Raw genomic sequence first — 17,610 nt, forward strand, 5'->3', positions numbered from 1 at the left:
TGTGGCAAAGATGAGTGGAAGGAGACAGTGAGTGAAGAAAAGGAACAGGAAAGGAATGGCGACGCAGACAGCTCCATTACCTCTTCACAATAGGAATCATCCACATTCATCCACCGTCCGCTTTACCCAACCAGGGAGTCAGGGAGCAGAGGGATGAGATTACACCGAGGGGTTAGGGAGATGGATGTGCTTAGAGAAGAATGGAGAGATGGGGGAAGCAACGGAGAAGTAACAAAAGGTGTCGCTGATCGAGAATGGGACTCCCCCCCCATTCCCAGAAGAAGCCCTCACCCAAAATCTGACATGGCTTATCCTCTGAGAAATGCCAGCGTCTGGAAATAGCAGCTAACGAAGGATGAGGGGGAATTTAGAGAAGTGGAGCAGAATTGAGGCGCTCTAAGACACAGAGAGGTGAATGGTTTAGCCTGGATGCTTAACTCCTCATACACTCGCACACATACAAATCAGACCGGTGAGAGTCTAATACAAAATCAGGCTAGAATTTAAGCCAAAAAGACCGAAATTATAATGAAACCAGGAGGAATCACCTTAAAAAAGACTCATCTGGCTCTGAAGAACATCATTAGGGAGAAGCTTTCAAGTAAGAGGATTTGTTCGCAACAGGGTTTGTTATTTAAGGGACATCATGACATTTAGATTTTTAATTGGTTATTTTTCTTTTTCCGCAGATATTCGGTTTCTAGATTTGTGCAGCATGCCTTGGAGCATGGACGCTATAACTGTGGCCCTCGCTTTCACAGAGGAATGCTAGCCATGCTAACAAGCCAGTAGAGGCTAATTCCACGGTGTGACAAGTGACTGATGAAGAAAAATGGCCAATTAAAACCCAAAATGTCAAGGTATCTCTAACAGGATTTGTGTTTTACACAGACAATGTGCAAACTCTCCTGCTTATGCAAGTCCATGGGACTCCTACTGTATTTCAGTCCTCAATCACCAGGAGCAGAGGAGAGGAGCGCAGTGTTACAGACAGCGTGATGAGGCTCCACAGGGGGGCCGGAACTCATCAGACCCCCACAGAACACCATGCAGCCGGACCTGTGTTACACTCAAGAGGAAAAGAGCACCTGAAGGACAATCAAAGACTTTTCAATTTTCCCTCTGTGAATGCTTCTCATCATCCTTCTCCCTTTAGTTCACTATCTTTCTCCTTCCATCACTCTTTCTGAAGTAAAGATGAGGTTCCTCCCCTCATCATCTTTCTCCACCTCTCTTTCACACTTCCTGTCTCTCTCCAGCTCATGCAGGAGTCAGGACAACCCAGCTGTGTGATAGATAGCAAAGTCATTCATGACCTTGCAGTGGAAGCCCCACCCTCTGTCCTCCACCTCTAAAGCACATATGTGCGTGTGCACACCAGCATGGAGTGTGTGTGTGTCTGTGTTCACACAGTTAAAGTGGCAGGCCACCCCATGCAAAAACAGTCTGAGGTGTTTTTGTTCCATGGGTCAGTGCTGGGTACTGTTGTCACCGTTAGCTAACATTGCTCACTGGCTGTAGCCCCCAGGCACAAACCAACTTTCTGCAGCTGTACAGCAGCCAATCTTTCCCACAAATAACCCCTAACATCATAATGTGCAAAACAGTTGTTCAAAATAAACAAAGTGACCATCCTCTTCCTCACACATTTCGGTCTTAAAATTTCAGGGTTTTTACTGTCAGCTACTGAATCAGATTTCATGCTAAATCACGTGAATCATTTTACAGCAAAAGGTAACACTGCTTGGACATAAACCAGTTAGGGCAGCAACTAATGATTATTTAATTATTGATTAATCTTCTGACAATTTTCTAGATTAACTGAATAATCTTTAAACTAAACTCAAAGATGAATTTACTATCATTTATGGTAAAGAAAAGCAGTAAATCCTCTCATCTGATTAACGGAAACCTGCATTTTTCACTTTAAAAATGTATTAATTAGTTATCAAAATAGCTGCTATCAATCAACTAACCAGTCAATTGATTAATTATTTCAGCTGTAAAACCAAAAAACAGGGCCATGATGTTTAAGAAAACTAAATTGTGGAACATGAACAGGGAAACTATACACAGTACTTTATGTCCTATAATTGGAGAGCAAAATGTTAGAAAACTGCTAATTTCAGGTAAACATCTATTGTGTTTATGCAATAGTCCACCGCAGATCATTTTCAACACACACCAGCACACATTTATTATTAAGTTATTTAAGTCTATTAATTGGATGTTTGTTATGAGAGTCGTCTGCAAGGCTGTGTGAACAGGCGATGACGCATTGTTATTCCCCTGCATGGCCGTACAAGCAGATTACAGTGCTGCAGGGAAATAGTTAGCCTGTGCCCAGAGTCTGCAACGACAGGGCAAACCAAGGAAAACTGTTGAACTGAATTTTGTACTGGCATCTCAAAACCACCTCAGGGTAAAATAGCAAGAAGCTGCATAATTTGTTTTGAGGTTAAGTGACCTGTACCTTTAAGAATCTCTAAGGTCTACTGTAAATCAGCAGGTCGATGTCATCGCGCTCCTAGCTCAGGGTAGAGCAGTGTTTAACGCATGACAAAACACAGAAACACTCTTCTCTATTGCTGTCCTCAGTTTTCCTCCCCTCCCTTCTGTCCTGTGTCTTTATTTTACTTTCTTTTAGTAATTACTTTTCATGTATTTCAGACAAATGTCAGTGGATTGCCATGTGTGCAGATGATTCAGCATGTGTCTGTATTTGTGCCTGAATGTCAGCATATGAAAATTTAAGTGAGCGCACATGTATTTTTTTGGGTTTTTGTGTGTGTCAGACTCAGTGTGTTGTGCTGACTCTGACTCTACTGGCTGTAGATTCAGTATCAGATGACCTTGGTGATTGTGGAGTGTGTGGACAAGAATAATGAGACGTTTGCTAACAGAGACTCAGTGGGACCACTAAAGAGGCTCAGGTGGGGATTGACACTGCCAGAAGATATTGCATCTAAGAAGGAAGGTGAAAGGGAGAATGAAAAGCAAAGAAGAAGCACGGAGACCAAGAGCAAGCCAGAGTGTGCCACCAATCTTTCTCTCTGCCAGACAAACACGCCTTTTTGATCCCAAAAAAAGCATTACAACTAGATAAAGCTGTCTATAAATAAGCACAGCTGGTGCTGTACTTAGGCAGACGGACTGACAGCACCGCCTGTAGATGCATTTGAAAAATACCTCTCAATTCTTCAAATAAAAAGTAGATATGACAGTACAGTTCAAACAGATGGATCACATGAAAACCCTCCTCCTTCTGTCGACAAACATTTCTCCTCACCTGGCTGCCTCCCTCTGATACCCAACATCACAACATGTCAAAGCAAACAAACACAGCCTTGGGTAGAAGCATCTGACCATTAAATTTGGGACTGAAGTCCACAACACCAGGAGTACAGTGAAGGAAAAGAAAGCATGGTCCTCCAAAGGGATGACATAAGCAGTAAATGGGTTCATCATCACACCATAAAGTATCCTGGCCTGGAAAGCGTTATCTACAGTGCGGACCACAGCCCAGTGACCCATCATCACCAGCTGAATATGTGCATTGGTTATGACTGCATCAACCAACAAGAGGTTTTGTGGTCCTGTTTAATCTCAGGCCAGAAAATATAATAATATATAATAATATATACTATCCTGTAAAAAGATCTTTTTTCTGCTCCCCTGTCCCATTAATCATCACATGAACCCTTAGAGACCTACCCTTAGACCCCACCCCCCGAGACCTACTGACATCTCAACAGCTTAGCGTACACAGACATATTCACATGTACAGGCAGGTGACAAATTACAGGTAAAACCTGAATAAAGGAGCAGGAGAAAGATAACAAATTCCACAAACTCCACATTTCAAATTAACTGAACACCTATGTGAGATTTTGGAGTGACATCTCTGAGATGCTTTCCATCACCATCATCAAACATAACATGAGTGAATATCTTTTGGAAAAATGGTCTTCATCCCTCCAGTAGGGATACAGAGGCTGTGTAACTGGTCTGGTGGATCGGTGACCCATCACCTAAGACACCAGATATTGGTTTTACTTTCAATTTGTCACCTAGTGGCTCATAAACCAAACGTTTTCCCTGAAGATCCTACTAAAGTCTTGCTGTGCACCTTCGTCTGTTATTCAGTGCTGTTTAGCTTGTTGTTGCAGAGTTCCTTAAACCATAAAAATATGAGCACATGGTGGGAGACAGACAGACAGATAGACAGACAAAGGAAGAGCATGAGTGATAAGAGAACGCTGTAGCAGAGTACTGTGACAGCAGTCCGGAAGTGGAAAGCAACACCAGGTGGTCGAGCGTCTGGAAGCAGGCAGTCAAAGAGCAGTGTTGCCTTGACAACTGTGATGCCTTGTTGATGGTAATAGCCAAGCACATCGCCACCAGCACCCCTCCCCCCCTCCACATCTACTGTATCTATATGTTCACTATTAATATCAAAATACTATTATTACAATACAAGAAACAATAACATGCCCTGTGTTCCTGGCTACACAGGCAGCAGTGCTGATTAACTGATTCTGCTCTGTTGTTTGCCACCGTATCAGCATCATTACAGCCAGCCACCAAGTTGATTTTTATTGTCTTCTCTCTCCTTTTCTTCTCCTTCTTTGTACAGGATCTACAGTTCATCACTCGCCACAGGCCAGCATCGTGCCATATAGAACAGAGGAGCATATCTGATCCAGCCGACAAGCCATCTGTTCACCCAAGCCGCAGCGGGATCTGATCAATACAGCCAGGGTGGACGGAGAATGTGGCTGCTGTGGTCTCCCACACTGACTGGAATAATGGATCAGCTTTTGGGTCACAGTGGACTCATTGTACCAGCAGCATGACCACTGAGGTTTCCTGCCTCCACACCTCTTTGTTTCAACTCTTTTAATTAAGGAGCTGGGCAACAGAATTCCCTAACAGGCTTAGCTATTGGCAGCCTCGCAAACAGAACTGATTGTTCAATTCAGGGTTTAGCAAGTAAAGCTTTATAATGCCAACACATACTGCTTTAATTTGCTTTGAGTGTCAGGCCCTTGTGTGTTAATGCATCAGACCAGCATTCACAAATAAAGTGTGGGCCTAAACGCAGGTATTTATGTAAAACAGAGTACATTTCAGTTGAATGCTCTGATGAGTTTTCGCTGATCTGATGTGGACCAATCCAGAGTCCTTTCCTCTTCCGCTGCATCAGCTGGTGATTTCTGAGCACATAGCCACTGCAGCATCCTACCACCTCATCCTCCTCCACTCTCTCTCTCTCTCTCTTCTCCTCCCCCACCCTCCCTCAACCCCCCTCTCCTCCTCCTCCTCCTCCTCCTCTCCACCTGCTTTTAAATGCATGGCGCTGCCCTGCCAGGCCAGTCTATGCAGGCAGCATCACTCCTCTCAGCCCCTCCAGAGTGAAGGAGAAGGCCGTGGAACAGGATGGATGGTATCAGCCTGCGCAGCCAGAGGGGGGTGGTAAGGGGAAGGAGACAAGGTCGGAGTGAGCCAGCAAAGCCCCCCATGCTCCTCTGTGTAGTACCAATAATCGATTGGGAGATGAGAGGCGACCTGAATCCGGACAGCTCACCAGTCTGACTGAGAGGAAAATGGTTTAGCCCAGCTGTAGGCTGTCCTGCTCCAAGCATCCAGTGAGTAAATAGGCCACAGGCTACATGAAACCCTGAAATAGTCAACCTCCAGAAAGCACTGCACTGAAAGCAGGTTATAAATTATGTCTGCATTATTCTACTTCTTCCTCAAAAGAAAATGAATAATCATCAGAGCCCCCCTTTTCATGGCAGATATGTAACATCATGCAGTACACGCCACCGCCTGATGCATGGAGGAGGGAAAACAGCCTGGCAGCATCCAACACACACACACGTCCTATATCCTCCTAACGCCTAAGTCCTCCAGACCCTTCGTCTGCTGTACATTTTGCTCATCTGTTTCGTAACGGGAAAACACCAGTCATGTCAACCCCCCCCACCCCCCACCCCCCACCAGCTGGATTAAATCCTTGTGTTGTGTAGGGTAGGCCCAACATCGCCGACACAACCTCGGATGGAGAAGTAAAGATGGAAAGGAGGGAGGGGGAGGCTGGAAGGGGGTTGGGGGTGGGGGTGGCAACGTATATCTGATCCATAAATAAAACAATCGCTGATTGAGGCACAGCAGTATAAACCACTAACCGTTTCACAGCTACCTATACATCACCCCTCTGCGCACAGGATGCAGGGCCCTGCCTCCAACAATAGGCCTATGCATAATTTTGAGCCATTCTCAATACACCTACATATGTCGACTGATAGCATAATGCTAGTCGGCCTTTGTCCGTGTGGAATTAATTTGTTTCAGTGCTCGGCTGAAGTGTGTACCTGCGTTATTTGGCTCATTGGAGAAAACGACTGAATTCCGTTTGGGTCTCGGTGTTGTGCGCAACATTGTGACCAGTCGCCGTTTGCTACAACCTGCCTATGCATCACTTCGGGGTACATATCGGGGTCAGGAGAATAGCCTGCATACACTGTCTCCCATTCACTACAGTTTGACTGCAAATGCCTTTTTCCTTGCTGCAACGCAAACAGGTCATTTAGTCAACAATGGCTGGGTGATTAGACTACCCTCCATGCTTTGGTGGGGTCACATGCTTCATTCAGCTCCTCTAGGCTTTACAATATCACTGCTTTATTTATTCTCCAGTATACAGGCTCATGTTTGTTCCTTTTTATCTGCAGAAAAAGAAAAAAATCCCTCATCCATCCTCCGAACAAACAAATGACATCATCCTCTGAAAGCCACACAACCAGGGGAGTGAAGCATCGTAAATAAAACATAGCGGGTTAGGGCGCAGTGATTCTACTGTGTTCTATGGCTGCCTCTCTGTGTTTTCTAACCCCGCTCGGTCCCGCTTCCCACTCACCAGGTTCAGCACGGTCTCCACGATGTCCCTGTTGCTAACCTCCCCGACCTGGATCAGGCCCACCAGCACGGCGAATTTCATCTGGATATTCCTGATCGGGACAGCGGGGTTGATCACCCCGGCGGGGAGGACCATAGAGCCGGCTGCAGACACCATCCTTTCCCCGGTGGCGCCGGAGCTAGCGCCCGCGGCGACCTGCTGCGCGGAGGAGCCCGGCGGTGGATGGGAGTCTCGGTCTGTGTCCGTGAGCGAAGAAGCAGAGCCCGGTGGTGCTGAAACCGGCTTCTCGCTCGACATTTCCCCTTGGAAACAGGGAGGAAGAGGAGCGGTCGCCGCTGTCTCTCACACCTGCTCTACAAGCTCGGGCGTCTGCTGCTGCTGCACAAAAATCATCCAAATGCGCAGGGAAAAACAAGGGAGAGCTGTGTTTAAAAAAGAAAATAAAATTCCTCTGAATTCACCCTATCCTCCTGAAAATGTGTAGGGATTCATAGGGCTGGAAAAAAGGGATGGAGGTTTGACAGAACGGTAGCCTACGCTTCTCTCCCTTTCTCTCTCTCCTCTCGCTCTGTGTCTCTCTCTCTTTCTCATTGGCAGGTTGCAGTCAGTGCGGTCGTCGAGGAGAGAGCGCCATGTTGACGCCCCCTGTCTGCGGTAGTGCGCGCTAGCCAGGCATGCGCACTTGGGGACTTTCTAGGAGGGTGCTGAAGCGGAATAACATGGAGCTATCCATGCATGGGTTCATACAGAGCACAGCACCACCTAAACAACTGGGTGTTTTTTTTTTTTTTGTTTTGTTCTGTTTTTTTTTTTTTATTTGTTGTGTGTGTGTGTGTGTGCGTGTGCGTGCGTGTGTGTGTGTGTGTTTGTTTTTAACAGTTAATGGCTTCACAGGTGCAAATGTAGAATATTGAAGAAGAGCTGAATACAGGGATTAAAAGAGAAAAAAGCAGCAATAAACAGGTCTACTGAAGGGCCTGTTTTAGGTGCAGTGCAGGGGCAACTCACACTGAGTTCACGCAGTTTACAGAGTCTGGATTCCAGACAGATACTGTTTATATATTCAGAGGCCATCCATCTGTCCCACTTACCGCTGTCCCCAGTTTAACTCTGCTACCTTTGTTTCCTCATTAAGCACCACAGGACTGTTCTCTTGACACTAATCTCTTGTATGATTTTCTCACTTTCTCTCCTCTTCCTCCAGTGACTTCACTTCTCTTCTCCTTTTCTGCACTTATTTTTCACTTTTTACACACACTTTCTCACTGCATCACCTCTCTTCTTCACCCTCCTCGTGCCCTCTGCTTTACAAAGCATTCTCCCTGTTTCTCATAGGCCCTAATGTGGAATATATTACCCTAGAATTACACTGTGCCTTTGCGTGGCACAAGGGCACTTTTAGCAAACTGCTCCCTTCTATTTGCACTCCTTTGATTTGTTTCCTTCAGGCTGAAAACCAGCGGCACACATACAAATGGCTGCTATATATTTAAGTATCTATGTTTACAAGTAGCTTCTGTGAATTCAGTCTGGATGATGCTACAATGTCCTGGATGCTTAACTGCATCTGGATAGCGTTTCTCTCAAATGTTTTTTTTCCAGGTCATGCACTCGTTTGAGTTTCGCTGAGCATTAGCACACAGGTCCAGCCGGTGTCTCTCACAAACACATGCTCAGTCATACACCTACAGTATCCTCTGGTGGCTGCGCAGACCATGGCTACCACTTCACTACCTGTACGCATGCATACATAAGCCTGTTTCACACTCCATGTGTTCTTCCAACAGGACACATCTGCTGGGTAGGATTTCCATTAGCAAGGAAGCTATAGAGGCTGATTCGTCACTCTGTCTGTGCGTGTCTGTTTGTGTCTGTGCGTGTCTGAGTGCGTTTTTCATATAGGCAGTGATGGCAGTCTCTTTGATGTCTCAGTACTTTTTTTTGTGAGATGTTGACTGTTGACAGGGGTGACATGGTGGGGGTGAGATGGGAGTGACATTTTCTGGCTGTGTGTGTGATTGTGTGTATATGTGTGCGTGTGTGAATGTGTTTCACACTTGGTGCACATGCACGTGCGCATGTGAGATCATTAGAGAATTTTACAGATGAGCAGAGGCCGTCTCTTCTTTTTTTTTCACCAACCCAATCATCAGCACAAAGGAAATGAAGGAGACAATCACACACAGTCCGTCAACTGCACACTTGCATACAAAGCAATGCATCTGTTACACACTTCCCTCACACTCAGGGAAGCAGTTTCTCAAACCAGCACATGCTATCTTGCTCTCAGATGTGCACACACTTGGATTCGCGCACACACACGTACACAACCACAATGGCAGGCTCTCTCTTGCACACAAACACACTCCTCTTTGTTTTCAGACAAAGGCTTGCTACTGCAGCTTTGTCATGATTCCACAAAAGACTTCTTTAACCGAAAGAGAGGTCTTAACCCGGGATCTGGTCAGTGATTGGGTGAAAGCACCTAACATTGTTCTCCTTCTCTTTCCTTCCCTCACTCTCTCCCTCTCATCTCTCCTCCATCTCTCTCTCTCTCTCTCTTTCCCCTTGCTCACCTCCAGTAGAGACGCAGCACTTGCGGGCAGGCAGTCATTTTTCCTCTCTGTTCCGGTTGTACCTTTGTAGAGATGTGTGAAGGTACTGCCAGTGTCTTGTGTGGGCTGATGATCAGAGCGGCGGAGCTTCAGAGGGGACCGGGGACTTGGTGAGGATCAGGCAAAGAGAGTGCAGCAGAGGTGGCATCTGTCAGAAAGAGTTTGATCAGTGCATACTGGAGAAAAAGCAGTTTGTTTATTGGGCTTTTTCCCTGTGTAATAGTTGTGGTTGGTTTTGGTCTGACAAGGATCTACTATCAACTGTTACTCACTACTACTCACTTAGATGACAACTCTGAGACAGACGAGGCCTTGACAAACATGACACCACAATTCTTAGGTGTTAAAATGGCAGGATGGATTTAAGATGTTACATTGTCTGTTATGTTTCCCTCTGTCTGGGCTATAAGGATCAACCGATATATAAAGGCCTGACCTCAAACAGTGAGAGAGACATAGGTAATAAATATGGTTGAGTGTGGTTGTGCATCCATGTGCACTCCCGGGAGTCTGTTCATGTCCGCATTTGTGTTTGTGTGTGTGTGTGTGTGTATAAATATATATAAGAGAGAGAGAGTGACAGAGATGGGAGATGGAAAGAAATTGATTATAGACCTGTCACAACACAGCAACTTCCTGTTTCTTTCCATGCAGGTTTGTCAACGAAACAATTTCACATAACTTCTGTAATATGAAACATTCACTGAGAGGAAACTTTTGGTTGAAAACACTAATTAGGTTAAATCAAAAGCTCTTTTCTGCTGTTATTGACAGCCTCTGACTTATTTTCCTCTGTTTATCATTGTTTTTCAAATAGTGACAGCAGGACAGACATAAAAAATCTCGTTATGCAACAATCTTCTCATCATATTGTTATGATAGTTCTAAACAAGGTAATAATTTATAACAGTTTATTTTCAGTCATGTGCCCCGTCATCTTACTTTTGTGTTGTTTCCCTTGCTTTACAAAACAAAAACAAAAGTTATTTAGGGTCATATCTAGCCTTCAAAACTTTTTTCTTTTGAAAATGTTATGTCAGTGGGGTCCCAGTGCAGTTCCTACACTAATGTAGGACAGAATAAATTAATTCATTGTGCAGAATTTGAACTATCAAAACTTTAACTAAATCTGTATTAAAAACAGGTGTAAAGTTCTCTCCCTGCTGGCAGTTTTTTTGCTGAGAATGAGACATAGTAATAGACTAAAAGACTCTTAAGTCCATAGTCTTAGGGCATTAGATAAGATTTTCTCAGTTGCTTCTTTGCTTAGATCCTCTGCAATCTTGGGACTAAATACTTTCACATTCACTCAGTTACTCTAATACCGGTGGAATTGCAGAGGACAATCCTCAAAGGACACCACAAAGTAGCTTATTAAAGTTTTAAAGATAAAAAAAAGAGCACCCATGTATCAGTCTGAAGAAAAGAACACCAGTAAAAAAATGTCATCCTGCTAAAATATTATCACCTCAATACTGGTCATTGTCATGTTTTAAGGATTACACACTTAAGAAGATTAGACCATCTTTGGTCGAATCCCTTTCAAGGCTCCTCTAGATGAACTGAGAAGCGTGCAGTGATAAAAGTTTAAAAAGCCTGTTCTGTCTGAATCAAGGAAAAATCCCTATTTTGGACATAGACCGGACAAAATATTCCAATAGCAAATGCTTTTTAAAAATATAAGTAAGCTCTGTCATAGTTCCTCATTTTCATTTTCCAAATTGTGAGATGTACTGGTTTGTAGTAACACTCCCCTTGGTGTGGAAAGCTGTTACCAGGGATGAAGGAGACAGCACTTTGACAGGGGGTCACACCCTTGGGATCAAGGACTGGGCTCTTTGACTGGGCTCCTGAACTGTGGCGGTGGTCACAAATAACCCAGCTGAGATGAAACAGTCACTTCAGTTTGATGGAAAAGCTTACATACAGTATATCGCCCTAAAGGCCACTGAGTTTGTAAGGCCAGCTCTGAAAATATGTACACCAGAGAGCGGCACACAACATATCTGCTCGTTAGCAGCAAGCAAACTTTTGTAGTCATGGCATGATCCAATATGGCTTGATCTCTTCAACCCACAGACCCTCAAGCCCCCGATGGGTCAATTATTGCACGGACAAGTGTTGTTCAAGCCCTCAGAACTTTATTAAAAGTTCCACTCAAGATCTCAAGATTTCCAAAGACACCAAATCTGTCATGTTGATTTACTAGTGAATGTGTGTAAACACACACAACATGAGCAGAATTTACAACATGGTGGTAAAAACATGAAATAAAACATTGAATTTAGACATTTTAGTCTGAAAGTGTGACAGAGCTTAAGGCATTAATGGAATAAAATTACACATTACAGTTTACCTTGATGATCAGTGTGAAAAATGTGCTCTCTATGCAAAGTGGTGTATGGGTGAAACTAGGCTATTTATATTGAATACAAATGTGTAAAGCCAGAATGTGTAAAGTGCCAGAATGGAGGATCAATTTTAGATATTTCTTCACTGAAATATTGAAAGCTTTACAGATACTGGGCAGCCAAAAAGTGTACAAAATACTACTAATAAAAAATACAGTTTCTTCTGGCAATATTACCCCCCTGAAACCAGACTGACACAGTGACACACTCTCCTCTAATCCCAGATCATAGCATCTGAATTTCTGAAAAATGACCACCTGGCAATCTTTGGCAAACCAAGCAGGTTGTTTAGCAACACTCACCACTGTTCTGAAGGTACCTCCACAGTCCTTAGAAACTCTTCTGCTCTACTCCGCATTAAAAACAATACAAGTTTTTTTTTTGTTCATTTTTTTAAACCTTACCTCTAAATCAAAACACAGATGTTAGCTAGAAATGACATATAACAATATATACTGGTATATATTGATGTTGCTTCCCCACATTTTATATGTTTATACAAAATAATCTGCCAATGTTTTGTTGTACAAGAAGAGGAAGGACATACAATATATAATTTCTACATAATTTCTAGCTAACTGCTTGGGGAAATGGGTTAAAAATCCCTTTCTTTCTTTTTTCTGTTCTACACAACACCAGGAATATTTTTCCTCATTCAGATGATTAAAGAAGTCTTTGGGGATTTAGAACGCCCTACCCATTTTTTCAAAGATCACTGGGTAATTATTTTTGCACTGTGAGAAGGGACATTTATCAGGTGCCGTTACAAAATCTGTGAATTAACATAGCCACCTTTGCTACTGTACAAACTCCTTTAACAACTCCAACCAAAAGAAATTAACATGAGCAGCACTTTACCTTTGTTAACAGGATTAAACTGGTCAAATGGGGAAAGAATAGGAAAAGAACACAATAAATTATGCATATAATGAAATTTACAACATACATATACTGAACTCTGGGTTAACACTTCTACAGCAGTTATATCATGGTCATGTTCAACCTTGGCGAAGTACATCTGACTGTGTGACACATCTGTTGGGATATTTGTGCCTATTCGGGCACAAAATGTGGACAGGACTGTTTTCTTAAATACCAGAAGACATGCCACCTGCTGACCTTTCCTAGTTAAGTGACTTTCTTTAACATCCCTTGTTGTGAAGCTTCTAACACATGGTTCACTTACTGCTATCATTAGTTGCACACAGTTGTGATACTAGCATGCCAATACCAGGGAATACACTCACTGTACACACAACTACCAACATGGTGCATCAATAATTCATTCATTGGATAATTTATTCATTAATGAACTTATCATGGTTGTCTGCAAGAAGACAGTGGATACGCCAGCCTCAGAGCAGATACATTTATTATCCCGTCTCCTCTCTCTCTGCACCGCTTTAATAATATGAATGTGGTGCTGATCAACAGCAGTAAACATCCAAAGTCCATCACTGCAAACATCAGCTGAGTTCTTTAGATGGTGTGAATGATGTTAGTCTCTTTAATGAGACAGGAGAGATTTCTTCAAATTCTTTTTTTTTCCGACTGTTATATAAGGCTGGGTTAAGATTAGCCATCCCTCCACAATTATTTTCCCTGTATCTGTGATGGAACATAAGGGAAATTAAAGAAAAGCAAGACACAAACTGATGTGTTTTGTGATATGTTGAAGTTTAATGATATATCATCAAGTTTTTAATAAAGAAATGTCAAGTATATTTTATAAATGATAGATACACAAATAACTAGCCCAAGGAAATACGGAAAAGAGAAAATGGGCAATAAAAATAGAGCATTTAAAGAAAATATTGGTGACAGCCCTGTAGAGGTTTGTTCCTCAAAGGAGAAGCAGTATAATGTTTCCCTAATTCATTGAACTTTTTTGTTTGTTTGCCAAGCTGGGTTTTGTGGCATTTCAAAAAAACAACTGAGGCAGAATTTCACAATAATGATAATGATGAATAATGATGAATAATGATACTGAAAAGGGGTGTTGGCAGCGGAGGGAGAGATAATAACATAACACACACATTTTTTGATTCGGTGTAACTTACACTCTCGGACGATGTCGTCTCCGTTATTATTTCCGGTGTCCATCGCGAATAAACATCGGTAAACCCTCTTGGAAATCACTGAAAAAGACGCCCCAGGTGACTCCAGAACTTGCCTGTGAATCATCACGTTTTTACATTTCTTCGGTATCAGTGTAACTCTGCTGATAGTTGTCTTCACATAAATTGATACACTGCTAACAAGAACTAATAACTAATTCGGCGTATCTTCCTGCCAGTTCGATAAAACGTTAACAAACATACCCTAAAAACAAAACGGGGTTCAAGTTGTAGCTTACAGCTAACTAACTCCATGGCAACTTCATACTTCCTGTTTACATCCATTAAGGCCCCCAAATTCTGGGAAGTACGCCCATTATGGGAACTAAGCACATCATTACCCCCTAAATCGAAGTAAAACAAATAATAATAAAAAAATCGGAATTTCCAAAGTCATTATTCATTTGTTTGTTTTCATACTGAAATACAGGTATCTACATTTTTTGAAACACCTTTTAGACTCAAATGTCCAATCCACATGGTTCTTTTATTCCTGGAGCGCATATACTCGTTGTTTATCCTTTAATATACTTTCCCTGTGTTGAAAAACTATAGACATTTAGACAAAAAAGTCAAAAATTTAAAATGGCGCCATGAATGTAAAGATTTCTTAAGAGTGGTAGCTGGATATGAACTTCCTGTATTCTCCAGTAGAGGTCACTCTCAAATGCTTTTGCAGGGTCACCGTGTATGAAAGGACACGAGTGAATCCCCCTGCACTTTATTTGTACATATTGTACTTTCTTCTGCAGAGATAATATCCTAGTAGTCAGCACCTGCTCAGTGTGACTGTAGCTCCAAGAAAAAAATATTCTCTGCAGTATGGTAGTTAGGAAAATCAATGCTTGATTCACCTTGTTAGTAATCTGGGTTGTTTTTTTTTTTCATAGTGTAATTTGCAACATGGTGTTCCTCATTTGTCAGAGCCCATGGAGTAGCGGAGCTGAAGTACTCCCACGGTGCAGGGGATCATTGACATTCAGGAGCTGTGACGGTGTGCCCTACTTTCTAGATAAAATCACTGACATGTTAAATGAGGTAGAAGTTAAAGCAATGTTTCACTCATTCCTGTGTTGTTACAAAACTAATAGATACACTGGCTCACAGGGAGGCTGGGGAAAGCAGCGTCTGTATTCAAACACCTTCATTGCCCTCTGTGAGAGTCCCCATCTAACACGGCTAAGTAGGTAAATGTGATTGAGTATTGATCCGGGCTGTGGTGGTTTAGATTCCCCCCCATCCGTCCACTGAAAGGACACAGAGAGAGAATAGTGAAAATGTCCTTAGGGGGAGCCCCCTGACGCTTTGATGACTCTTCATTCATCCAGTTACCTAAAAATATTTTCCATGGCATACTTTCTGCATTCATTCATGACCTTCAGACTCCAGTGGGGCAACAGCACCACTCAATGGACACAAGAGCACAGGACAAAGGAAAATATTATTTGTGATAACACAGTATCTACTGTTATTTTCTTTCTATTATGCCCTGTGATATTAACATAGTTCAACATCAGACACTGAGGAATATTTCCACAAACAGAAGAAAATGTTTTGGTTATATTCTTAAGTTTTTTATTCTCTTGTTTAGAAACAATGGTTCTATTTTCTGTCACTTTGTCAGAAATAACCCACGCATAAATCAACTACTCAGCTTGATTTTGGAGCCTCTCCACACACAGCCGAGGGCTCATGTCAAAGTCACTCACTCTTCAGTCTTTTTTATCTTTCTCATACACACATATTTACACAAACACACACACACACATGCCACACTGTTCTCCAGCAAACAGCATCCGCACAGGATTTTGGTGGCACTGTAGAGATACTGTATCATAGCAACACCATAGCAACACTGCCTACAGCTGAAACAAAAAAAGCCAAGGCAGTGCCATGGCAGAGCAAGCTTTAGTTTGCTATTGCTTTTGGTAGGGATGCTGTGTGGAAAGTTCACATTTCAGCACATCAATATGATAGGAAGACCCTGAAAAGCTATGAAGTTTGATCTGCTGGCACAGAAAGCGTTGTGTATATATATATATCTATATATATATTTACAATACAGGCTGTACGTATATCTAAAATGCAGATACACAGGTACATCCATGCACACACCCACACATGCAAAATTTCAAACAAGCTTCCCAGAAGCAGTGAAATGGTCACATGTCTTAGACATTGTATAACATGAGAGCGAGAAAAAAAAGCAACAATGATACCATATACCGAGATATAATGACAATAATAACTTTAAAATAACATTTCATTTAGATAAGATTAACACTGAAAATAGTGACAGAGAACTAAATCAACAGTGATATCCAACACAATGTATCTATAACAGGGTTAAAGCACATTTATGGCCCCGATGAGTGTTTCCCCTTTCTATAATCCAAATCCCTCGTGTAATTCTTTTTCCTGAATCTAGTGCACTTTTCACAATGTGGTGCTGTCATGTACCCATATTGTACTGGTCTTGGTCATTTCCAATAGACAGGGATTTTCAGAGCACATATGTTTTTGCATCTTTACAGTATCTGTAATCAAGTGCATATTATAAATATGAATATGTGAAGGTAAAAAAGTTGATGTAGGTCAGGGTGAATAAGATTGTGGATAAGATGTACAATTTACAATAATTAAATCAGATCGGGGGGAATATATTCTGTTTTTCAGGTCTATTCAGTAAAACATCTGAGAAGAGAAATTGTTATGAACAGTTCATGTGCTGTAAATTCCAGGCAGACCATGTGGCTTTTGAAAGAGTTAAGACAGATTTCTCTAAATAATCAATACAAATACAGGTATTCTACTTCAAGTATGAGTAACTTTCATCCCAACTTCGATTGTACATACTACTAAATTAATTATAATTATGTGTAAGCTTCAGTTTGGTAATCTATAACAATAACAATTAAAGTTATATCAAATTAGTTTTACTGTTGCAGATTAAACATTGACCCTACCACTATGGCAGCCATCTTATGTTTAAACCAACCACTGCTGCCTGTTTCACTGGGTCGTCTTTATAATGAGGAATTTAAAGAATGACCCAGAGCTATAAATACTGATACAACCTTATCCTTCCAATAATGCACATGGTTAGAAGCCATTTATGTGAAACATCAAAGAAAATTCAGAAATTTGGAAACCAACCTTTGTTCTATGGTACAAAAAATTGCTTGGAAAATAAATAAGTAGCATTGTGTGCCCATGCAGAATTACTGGAATTCAGGACTGTGTGTGTGAATGACTGTAACTCAGTACAGTATGGTACAGTAAAGCTCAGTGTGGCTCAGCAGCATGAAAAGACACCAAGGTCCAGATTCTCCTCCTCCAGCTACTCCGGCAGTGTGACCGAAGATAGAGCTTGATTTCTGGGGTTCAGATCTTGGCCTCGGAGTTCGTCTGGTCTAGAGGGTGAAAAGAGGAGCGGATCCTCTGGGCTTCATTAGCACACAGGTAGCCAAATGCTTTGTTGTACCATTCTGGAGATCTTCCCCTGCAACAAAAATAGCAAATAATTGCAGATTAATGTTTGCAAA

At 42.2% G+C, this 17,610-nt stretch overlaps 2 protein-coding genes across 13 annotated transcripts in view; both read right to left on the minus strand.

Moving 5' to 3' along the window:
• nbeaa (neurobeachin a) overlaps window positions 1–7,559 on the minus strand; it is an 86,995-nt gene extending 79,436 nt beyond the window's left edge. For 4 of the 8 annotated variants that reach the window (XM_018692034.2, XM_051078454.1, XM_051078453.1 and 1 more), the window contains exon 1: window positions 6,923–7,559. In XM_018692034.2, the coding sequence (XP_018547550.1) occupies window positions 6,923–7,219 (297 nt within the window). In that variant the 5' untranslated portion in view covers window positions 7,220–7,559. The remainder of the gene's footprint in view (window positions 1–6,922) is intronic. The other 4 variants (XM_018692035.2, XM_018692033.2, XM_051078452.1 and 1 more) reach the window with 1 other exon arrangement.
• Window positions 7,560–15,615: 8,056 nt separating this feature from the next.
• Window positions 15,616–17,610, minus strand: part of stard13a (StAR-related lipid transfer (START) domain containing 13a) — a 48,620-nt gene continuing 46,625 nt past the window's right edge. For all 5 annotated transcript variants that reach the window (XM_018691185.2, XM_018691188.2, XM_018691189.2 and 2 more), the window contains one exon: window positions 15,616–17,567. In XM_018691185.2, coding sequence (XP_018546701.1) covers window positions 17,450–17,567 — 118 coding nt within the window. In that variant the 3' untranslated portion in view covers window positions 15,616–17,449. The remainder of the gene's footprint in view (window positions 17,568–17,610) is intronic.

The sequence above is a fragment of the Lates calcarifer genome, linkage group LG20 (assembly GCF_001640805.2).
Source record: "Lates calcarifer isolate ASB-BC8 linkage group LG20, TLL_Latcal_v3, whole genome shotgun sequence".
Taxonomy (NCBI): domain Eukaryota; kingdom Metazoa; phylum Chordata; class Actinopteri; family Centropomidae; genus Lates; species Lates calcarifer.